Source organism: Perkinsus marinus (assembly GCF_000006405.1).
Source record: "Perkinsus marinus ATCC 50983 genomic scaffold scf_1104296977064, whole genome shotgun sequence".
Classification (NCBI taxonomy): domain Eukaryota; phylum Perkinsozoa; order Perkinsida; family Perkinsidae; genus Perkinsus; species Perkinsus marinus.
Window position 1 is genome coordinate 367176 of NW_003200286.1, and position 9576 is coordinate 376751.

Genomic DNA, 9576 nt, shown 5'->3' on the forward strand with positions numbered 1-9576 from the left:
TGTGAATTCGTGAGTTGTGTATGAGCAGATGGTCTCTCATAGCCATTGTGATGATTGCTTGTCTGAGTAGCTATGGCGTGGGAAGGAAATAGTGTCGGGCAAACAATATTTCTTCAGTAAATTGCTGGGTAATTTGTATGCCCCACGCAAGATCGGCAACGCAGAAGAAACGCCGGAATGCTCGGAGGCGGACGAAGACATCGTCTCACCCGTGGCAAGTAGAGCTAGAAGAGCTGAGAGGGGCCGTTCCGACCAAAGAACGCAGGGATGGTGCCGGGGCACCATGGGTGACGCAATGGGATCATGTCTCAGTTGCAGAAGAGAACTGGCAGGGAGTGTTGAGTATCGTCGAAGTACTGACTGAGGCTGTCCAAAACTTCATGAACGAGAATGGTGATTTCTTGTCACGTTTCATGGCAGCAGATAGGGAGGGCCAAACTGAAATGGCTAATGAGTGGCGCCCACTTGTGGAAGTAGCTGATATGGTTCGTCCGAAAATAGAGCATCGGCTCAAGACGATGGGCTGTAAGGACGATGACTTGCAGGGGTGGGGCTTAATGAAGGAACTTGCACGACTAACGACAGAATTCGAGGAGGCCACCACCATACATAGCGATGTAGTATGGGATAAGGATGATTACTGTGAGGAGGGATTAGAAGACCTGGTTATATGTGACTTGATGAAAGAAGGGGTGCCCATAGGTTTCTACGAACCCATTCTCGAAAATAAAGCGTGGCCGCCATATGTGCGCAGCGGGGCAGCGCGCGAGGGTGAACCAACAGATGGTGAGCTCCGATGGGCAGCGGAAAAATTGAATGACATGAGCTGGGCGGAGTTGCCGATTGGAAAGATAGACAGCGAAATGGAAGATAAACTTACAGCACTGATCCTCGAAGAGTTGGAGCAGGGTAGAATAAGGAGGGTTGGAAAGCATGAGATAGTGGCATGCTCGAAACAGTTGGCTATTTGGAAACCCAACAAAAATGATATAAGACCGTTGGATGATTATCGGCGTTCAGGGTTGAACAGAATAATTCGCGATAACCTACGTACTACTATTCGTTTGCCTAGGCTTCAGGATACATGTGCGATGTTAGCCGAAATGCCCATATCAGACTCGTTCAGGGTTTTTGAAGCAGACTTGGAACATGCTTTTAGAGTGGTAGAAGTGTGTGAGCGTGATAGACCGTTGTTATCATTCATCAGACCCGGTCAAAGGGAGGACCAGGAGCTGGAGATATATCAACATAATGTGCTGCCTTTTGGATTGATTACTAGTCCAGTTATATTCTGTAGAGGAGCGGCGGTTGGTTTCAGAGTTTCTAAACGGCTGCTAGCGGTGGCGCTAGCGATCATGGACGGCCGTTTACCGAATAAGTCTGATTCATGTGCAACGTCCGACCAGGGAAGGCAGATGAGAAGTGTTCCGCTGGGATTTCGCGCGATGCTGTATGTCGATGATGTGTCTGCATCTGTGCCGAGACATGCGAAGTTTGCAGCATGCTTCACGTTGTTGGTATTGATAATGGTAGGTTTCCCTATTTCATTCAAGAAAGTGAAAATTCTAGCGGAGGGGGCTATTATACTGGGTTTCGAGACATCACTGAACGAAGAAGGGGATGGCATTACCCTCCGAGTTCCGGCAGTCAAGATTAAGCAAATTTGTGACGAAATCGCGATGTTCTGTGCTTCTAAGTCGGTCAAGGTTCTGAACCGGCTAGAGGGCCGTTTATCATGGGCGGCTCAGATAGCGAGACCTCTAGCTCGAAAGATGAATGTCGTTAGGGAATTAACGGCTGTGGCAGCAAAGCATAATTTACGAACCTTGTCGATATCAGAGCAGAGGGTGGAACAGCTCCTCTCCTTGGGTGATTTGCTCAGGGATTATGGACACTGCAGCATACCGTATGTTGCGAGTCCGAACACTACCGTTCCGGGCACAGGTATTCCGACGTGGTGTGTGTGCACTGACGCTTGCTTAGAAGGGATGGCTGGTGTGATGTTTCCGTTGTGCGCGAAAGACAACACATGGTGGTTCAATATTAATGCCACAGATGACGATGAGCTGTGGCCGATGTTGTTGAAATGGAGGGGTGTCACACCACCTCCCGGGCAGGCCCGAGGCAAGTTTTTGGCAGGTGACATCAATTTCTTGGAACTGGCAGCCGTCGGAGTGGCTCTAAAACTTCTGGAGTATGGCCAGCAGCGTGTGGGATACGTTCACTGCCTCACGGATAATTCGGCCACAATGGGTGTCCTACGCAAGCTCAAGGCCAGGTCAGCTTCTCTCAACCAGATAGCGATGTCGGTGGGCTTCTCACGCTTCCAGATTGAGTGTACTCATATACAAGGGGAACGGAATTTGATAGCAGACACGCTGTCGCGTTCCTCACGATCTAGTTGCCGGCAACAAGTCCCAGCTGAATGGTTTGAAGCTGACAAGCTATCACTCAACTTCGCGGCCAATCATTTAATTGAAGTGTTTTAGTTCACTATCGCGTTGCGTGTCTAGCCGGCTGTATTGGGTAGCAAGCTGGCGATTGCATCATTATCTGCGTAGTATGGTGAGGCTCCTCAAGTTCGGGGTTAAGGCATCTTCTAAAGATGTATATCGTGCCTTATCCGTTGTCATCAATGTGGTTGGTGGCCATCGCCAAGCCAGCCGCCCAGAACGGCAACGCAGGCCAGGCGCTACAGTAACTGTACAGCGGGCGGGGCGTTTGAAGTGGGGGGCCCTTGACTAGTCGTAGTAGTACTACGGTAGTACGTCACGTTGGCGTACGAGTTAAGCCAAGTCACTAGTGTAAACCACTCAAGACTTGGCAGTGAATCATTCACAAGGCACCAAATATACGACTAGTCGAGAGCGTCAGGGAGCTGTTTCACAGCAACAGGTTGTTGCCAACAGCTAACCCTGACAAACACCCCAACCGCTGTACTACTAATTGACGTTGGAGAAGGAGTTGAGTGTAGGTTCTGTAAGGGAGCAAGTTCAACGACTGCACAACGCAATGGGGGAAATGGCGCTCGCCGCATTTACCTTGGCATATGTGGCACCAGTTTGGGTAGTTACGTGCTTGGGAAGCGCGACAAATTCGCGCTCCGAGCATAAAGAATTTCACGTTGGTAACAGATTGTCGAATAAAAGAATCCATGGAGTTATGTGCAGCTATTCTGTTCCAACTACGGTATGAACAATTTTTTTTCTTTAGTGGTACAGGGGCCCTTGACTAGTCGTAGTAGTACTACGGTAGTACGTCACGTTGGCGTACGAGTTAAGCCAAGTCACTAGTGTAAACCACTCAAGACTTGGCAGTGAATCATTCACAAGGCACCAAATATACGACTAGTCGAGAGCGTCAGTGAGCTGTTTCACAGCAACAGGTTGTTGCCAACAGCTAACCCTGACAAACACCCCAACCGCTGTACTACTAATTGACGTTGGAGAAGGAGTTGAACATCTGTTCCAACCATCCTGTGGCTTGGCTGGGGTTACAAGCACGTGAATTTGCGCAACGATCACGGGTGTGTAGCTCAGTGGTAGAGCGGCTCACTGCAGATCAGCAGGTCCTGGGTTCAAATCCGGGCGCGCCCTGTATCAATATCGTCAAACATCTGTTCCAACCATCCTGTGGCTTGGCTGGGACAACAAGCACGTGAATTTGCGCAACGATCACGGGTGTGTAGCTCAGTGGTAGAGCGGCTGACTGCAGATCAGCAGGTCCTCGGTTCAAATCCGGGCGCGCCCTGTATCAATATCGTCAAACATCTGTTCCAACCATCCTGTGGCTTGGCTGGGGTTACAAGCACGTGAATTTTCACAACGATCACGGGTGTGTAGCTCAGTGGTAGAGCGGCTGACTGCAGATCAGCAGGTCCTCGGTTCAAATCCGGGCGCGCCCTGTATCAATATCATCAAACATCTGTTCCAACCATCCTGTGGCCTGTCAGGGGTTACAAGCACGTGAATTTGCGCAACGATCACGGGTGTGTAGCTCAGTGGTAGAGCGGCTGACTGCAGATCAGCAGGTCCTCGGTTCAAATCCGGGCGCGCCCTGTATAAATATCGTCAAACATCTGTTCCAACCATCCTGTGGCTTGGCTGGGGTTACAAGCACGTAAATTTGTGCAACGATCACGGGTGTGTAGCTCAGTGGTAGAGCGGCTGACTGCAGATCAGCAGGTCCTCGGTTCAAATCCGGGCGCGCCCTGTATCAATATCGTCAAACATCTGTTCCAACCATCCTGTGGCCTGTCAGGGGTTACAAGCACGTGAATTTGTGCAACGATCACGGGTGTGTAGCTCAGTGGTAGAGCGGCTGACTGCAGATCAGCAGGTCCTCGGTTCAAATCCGGGCGCGCCCTGTATCAATATCGTCAAACATCTGTTCCAACCATCCTGTGGCTTGGCTGGGGTTACAAGCACGTGAATTTACGCAACGATCACGGGTGTGTAGCTCAGTGGTAGAGCGGCTGACTGCAGATCAGCAGGTCCTCGGTTCAAATCCGGACGCGCCCTGTATCAATATCGTCAAACATCTGTTCCAACCATCCTGTGGCTTGGCTGGGGTTACAAGCACGTGAATTTGCGCAACGATCACGGGTGTGTAGCTCAGTGGTAGAGCGGCTCACTGCAGATCAGCAGGTCCTCGGTTCAAATCCGGGCGCGCCCTGTATCAATATCGTCAAACATCTGTTCCAACCATCCTGTGGCTTGGCTGGGGTTACAAGCACGTGAATTTTCGCAACGATCACGGGTGTGTAGCTCAGTAGTAGAGCGGCTGACTGCAGATCAGCAGGTCCTCGGTTCGAATCCGGGCGCGCCCTGTATAAATATCGCCCAACATCTGTTCCAACCATCCTGTGGCTTGGCTGGGGTTACAAGCACGTGAATTTCAGCAACGATCACGGGTGTGTAGCTCAGTGGTAGAGCGGTTGACTGCAGATCAGCAGGTCCTCGGTTCAAATCCGGGCGCGCCCTGTATAAGTATCGTCAAACATCTGTTGCAACCATCCTGTGGCTTGGCTGGGGTTACAAGCACGTGAATTTGTGCAACGATCACGGGTGTGTAGCTCAGTGGTAGAGCGGCTGACTGCAGATCAGCAGGTCCTCGGTTCAAATCCGGGCGCGCCCTGTATCAATATCGTCAAACATCTGTTCCAACCATCCTGTGGCCTGTCAGGGGTTACAAGCACGTGAATTTGTGCAACGATCACGGGTGTGTAGCTCAGTGGTAGAGCGGCTGACTGCAGATCAGCAGGTCCTCGGTTCAAATCCGGGCGCGCCCTGTATCAATATCGTCAAGTGTAGGTTCTGTAAGGGAGCAAGTTCAACGACTGCACAACGCAATGGGGGAAATGGCGCTCGCCGCATTTACCTTGGCATATGTGGCACCAGTTTGGGTAGTTACGTGCTTCGGAAGCGCGACAAATTCGCGCTCCGAGCATAAAGAATTTCACGTTGGTAACAGATTGTCGAATAAAAGAATCCATGGAGTTATGTGCAGCTATTCTGTTCCAACTACGGTATGAACAATTTTTTTTAGGTTCAATCGGACGAAAGGAACTATTTTGTTTCGCCATGTCGCTTGAGGGAGAGTAGTTTCTTGAAGTGTTGTGTTGGCGGGTAGCACGCTTAAATGGTTAAGCCTACCTATTTGGAGGTTGGCGCTAGACGTCAGAATCACTGACTCCCCGAGGAGAACGGGGATGTGGTCAGCGGGGTTTCCCAATGCGATGGCGCATCGGTGGGGGGTCCCCCCTTGAAACATTTCTTTTGCAGGTCCAATCGGGCGAAAGGAACTATTTGTGTTTTACCATGTTGCTTGAGAAAGAATAGTTTCTTGAAGTGTTGTGTTGGCGGGTAGCACGCTTAAATGGTTAAGCCTACCCATTTGGAGGTTGGCGTTTAGACGCCAGAAACACTGACTCCCCGAGGAGAGCGGGGATGTGGTCAGCGAGGTTTCCCAATGCGATGGCGCATCGGTGGGTAATATGTGGTCAACGGGGTCATCCCCTTGAAACCAAGTGTTTGCTCGTGATATACATTACCACGAGAGGGTTTGGAATCGATGGTAGCAAACAGGCACCATCTGATTACCGGTTATTAACCAGTGGTTATGGCCTTTGATATCACTGCGATGGCGCACTGATAGGCAATACGGCGATCCAAGGAGGATTGCATGTCATCCACGTAGAGCAATCAATATAGTGCTCCGTGGTGGTTAGGTCAAGTGGTTGAACATATACGCATCACTGATATTATCACGAAGAAAGTAACTTATAGGTTTTAGTATATCATAGGGCTTGTTCTTGAGTACTTTGTTAGTTGTTCTGAATTCACATGTGTATGATGCGTCTCGTTAAAGGTGACAGCCTAATGAACACTATAGCTACAGGTTTAGCTCGTCGGTTTTTTTTTCTCTACGACGCGCTATGACATCCATTGTGCCGTGGTCCGCCACCGAAATGGATGGTTTACTTGTTCATGTTACCATTAGCAGTTCAACATTTCAACTTCTTTCCTCATAAAAATGGAAATAAGTCTCTCTACGTTTATCTCTACTCCGGACCTAGCTCCCACCATCGTCAAAGTGTTGGCCAGCTTCAAGGTTTACACAATCGAGGTATTAAGGGACATCTACGAGGATAGCGATGCCAGAAATGCCATTGGCGACAAGTGCGCTAAAGAGCTAGTTGGGGAAGTGAGGGCTGATAGCGGGGAAGCAGTATCTGAGGACCCCCCGGATACTGCTAAGCAGTCCGATGCTACAGTGGGTAAAAGTTCTGCGGTGAGCAGTGTTGGAACCTCCAGCGGGGGCGGTACTTCTGGATATGATCAAATGACGTATCAAATTATCAAAGCTAGAGTCGTTGGAGCTCTGAAAAGGGTCACGAAGAGCGGAGGTAACGACAAGACTGCTGGCTCCGAAGACACTATCCAAGTCATGAACTCGAAGGCTCTGTCTATGTTTGGGGTTATACCTTCCGAAGCAGTTACATTACTACCGCAGATAGCTGAGAAGATTGACAAGGACCCCCTTGGTTATATACAACTCCGTACTTATAAGGAGGGCGAAACGGGAAAACCTAAGTTGGTGGCGGGCCTCAACAACGAGTCGGTGTGGATCAAGAACTTACCCAAGGGTCTACCTATAGTGTCTATGGAACACTGGATACCGGCAATTTGTAGCTGGGGTGTTACAGTCTGCATCGTGGTGGGTGAAAATCCAGTGTGTGTCCTGGAATACGTTAGTAGAGTCTCATGGTTGGCTACTCAAGTCGGTGTCAGTGCTGCACTTAAATATGACAATTTGTATAGGATGCAGCTAAAGGTTAATGTACATAGGTTACAAGCTATGGATAAGAAGAAGACTTTGGGCAAAGCCTTAGCTGAGTGCCTGAGAGTTAACCAATCTAATGACTTGATCATTCAAGCCTATGGCAATGGCAATCTCCGGGTCTCTAACACGACCCGATCCAGTATGGGAGGTGGTGGCGGTCGTGATCATGGCTCAGTCAACTCTGATCGGACTGTCTGGCCAGGTGTATGTAAATACAGCAAAAAGGATTGCCCTTTTCCTGCTTGCAAATATTCTGTCCATAGCGATGAGGTACCCGTCCAGAGAAGGGTGGGTAAAGGTTCCCAAGGTAAGGGTGCGGGCAAGGGGCAGCCGTGGTATAATTCTCGTCTAAGCGGAGACGGCAAGCGCAATTTCCCGGTTGAAGGAGCGAACACCAACAACAATAAGTTGGCCAGAACTAGTAATTGAGTTGGTATTGGAATTCCTTACTATTTCGTAGCGCCGATCTGTGTTACTTTCGAGGTATCTCCTTCCTTCTGATAAGTGATTACTGGCTCAAGTATCGCGCAATGGAGATTTTTTTTATTAGCCTTCTCATTAGCGTCAGTAGATGAGTTTCAGAATATTGGTTTGTGTTGTTTTTTTTCTTCTTCTTCTGTCGTCGTCCGGTGTGCTTCCCTCTTGAGCAGTTATTGGAAATCGTGTGGCGATGACATCACGCTTTGCGGCATGGAATCAAAGGCAGCCTAGGCTCGGCTCTGATGAGGCTACCGAGCTGGATTTGAAGTTGTTGGGGGGCTCCATAAAGCCCGAGACTCGGCGTAAATACGAATACGCCTTGAACGAGTTCAAAGAGCTGGATTTGGAATTACCACTCACACAACAGAAGGTGCTGAGATATTTGCGCTGCCTAGTGGAGGTATCTTCCTTGAACGCTCAATCAATCAGAAAGAGAGTTACTGCTCTCAAGACTCTTCATTCACTACATGGCTATCCTACTTTGGATACGCCCTCACTAGAAGCCATCAAGCGAGCCTTGCAAAGCGTGGATAAACTTCGTCCAGCTCCACCGCCCAAGCGGGCGACAGTGGTACCAAACGAGGTGTTACGCTTCTTTATGACAGCTCGCATAGGCCTCGGTGGTAATGACGAGCTTGCTAGAGATGCTTTATTAATGGGAACGTCTTTGAGCCTCCGTGCTGGAGAGCTACTATCGATTCGGTCGGCGGATATTTCGTCTGTGCCAACAAACCAAACGGGTATACGGGTTAGGGTGGATCTGGGAGTCACGAAATGCAACCGAGTAGAGGAAGTGGAGGCTACTTGTACTCTAACAGAGTCTGAGTGCTCAGCAGGGGGGCTATGGTGTACAGCTCACAAATTACTGTACTTTAAAGCCTCGAAAGCACCACCACTCAAGATTTTTGGCAAGTTGAAGTCGTTTTCGAAGGCAGTGAAGAAGCTCAACCGTTATCTCCCCACGGAAATGCGTAACACTGATTTACCTAATCTACTATCTTTCACGGGACATAGTTGTCGCCGTACAGGGGCACAATGCCAAGTTCAAGCGGCTATCCCCAAAGAGGTCATTAAGACGGCTGCTCGATGGAAGCAGGATGGAATGGTTAACATATATACCGAAGAGCGGTTAAAAGATGAAGCAGCGAAGTCTGCGTCACGGATAAGAGAGGTTGTGTGTGCGTCGGGTGCTAATTAAGTAATCCGTACACGATCACTAGGATTGTTTCAGAATTGTGAATTCGTGAGTTGTGTATGAGCAGATGGTCTCTCATAGCCATTGTGATGATTGCTTGTCTGAGTAGCTATGGCGTGGGAAGGAAATAGTGTCGGGCAAACAATATTTCTTCAGTAAATTGCTGGATAATTTGTATGCCCCACGCAAGATCGGCAACGCAGAAGAAACGCCGGAATGCTCGGAGGCGGACGAAGACATCGTCTCACCCGTGGCAAGTAGAGCTAGAAGAGCTGAGAGGGGCCGTTCCGACCAAAGAACGCAGGGATGGTGCCGGGGCACCATGGGTGACGCAATGGGATCATGTCTCAGTTGCAGAAGAGAACTGGCAGGGAGTGTTGAGTATCGTCGAAGTACTGACTGAGGCTGTCCAAAACTTCATGAACGAGAATGGTGATTTCTTGTCACGTTTCATGGCAGCAGATAGGGAGGGCCAAACTGAAATGGCTAATGAGTGGCGCCCACTTGTGGAAGTAGCTGATATGGTTCGTCCGAAAATAGAGCATCGGCTCAAGACG

At 49.5% G+C, this 9576-nt stretch overlaps 1 protein-coding gene and 12 non-coding genes across 13 annotated transcripts; all 13 read left to right on the forward strand.

Moving 5' to 3' along the window:
* The first annotated feature begins 3524 nt into the window (after positions 1-3524).
* Pmar_PMAR024770 lies at positions 3525-3596 on the forward strand. Its single transcript has one exon. It is a non-coding gene; the product is annotated as a tRNA-Cys (tRNA).
* An 82-nt stretch (positions 3597-3678) lies between these two features.
* Pmar_PMAR024771 lies at positions 3679-3750 on the forward strand. Its single transcript has one exon. It is a non-coding gene; the product is annotated as a tRNA-Cys (tRNA).
* Positions 3751-3832: 82 nt separating this feature from the next.
* Pmar_PMAR024772 lies at positions 3833-3904 on the forward strand. Its single transcript has one exon. It is a non-coding gene; the product is annotated as a tRNA-Cys (tRNA).
* An 82-nt stretch (positions 3905-3986) lies between these two features.
* Pmar_PMAR024773 lies at positions 3987-4058 on the forward strand. The gene has a single exon. It is a non-coding gene; the product is annotated as a tRNA-Cys (tRNA).
* Positions 4059-4140: 82 nt separating this feature from the next.
* Positions 4141-4212, forward strand: Pmar_PMAR024774. Its single transcript has one exon. It is a non-coding gene; the product is annotated as a tRNA-Cys (tRNA).
* Positions 4213-4294: 82 nt separating this feature from the next.
* On the forward strand, positions 4295-4366 carry Pmar_PMAR024775. Its single transcript has one exon. It is a non-coding gene; the product is annotated as a tRNA-Cys (tRNA).
* An 82-nt stretch (positions 4367-4448) lies between these two features.
* Pmar_PMAR024776 lies at positions 4449-4520 on the forward strand. The gene has a single exon. It is a non-coding gene; the product is annotated as a tRNA-Cys (tRNA).
* An 82-nt stretch (positions 4521-4602) lies between these two features.
* Positions 4603-4674, forward strand: Pmar_PMAR024777. The gene has a single exon. It is a non-coding gene; the product is annotated as a tRNA-Cys (tRNA).
* Positions 4675-4756: 82 nt separating this feature from the next.
* Positions 4757-4828, forward strand: Pmar_PMAR024778. Its single transcript has one exon. It is a non-coding gene; the product is annotated as a tRNA-Cys (tRNA).
* An 82-nt stretch (positions 4829-4910) lies between these two features.
* On the forward strand, positions 4911-4982 carry Pmar_PMAR024779. Its single transcript has one exon. It is a non-coding gene; the product is annotated as a tRNA-Cys (tRNA).
* An 82-nt stretch (positions 4983-5064) lies between these two features.
* Positions 5065-5136, forward strand: Pmar_PMAR024780. The gene has a single exon. It is a non-coding gene; the product is annotated as a tRNA-Cys (tRNA).
* Positions 5137-5218: 82 nt separating this feature from the next.
* On the forward strand, positions 5219-5290 carry Pmar_PMAR024781. Its single transcript has one exon. It is a non-coding gene; the product is annotated as a tRNA-Cys (tRNA).
* Positions 5291-6534: 1244 nt separating this feature from the next.
* Positions 6535-7773, forward strand: Pmar_PMAR024782 (hypothetical protein; the record flags this gene model as incomplete). The annotated part of the gene is made up of 1 exon (XM_002764549.1): positions 6535-7773. One exon carries the CDS (start codon positions 6535-6537, stop codon positions 7771-7773), a length of 1239 nt encoding a protein of 412 aa, XP_002764595.1.
* Positions 7774-9576: the final 1803 nt, after the last annotated feature.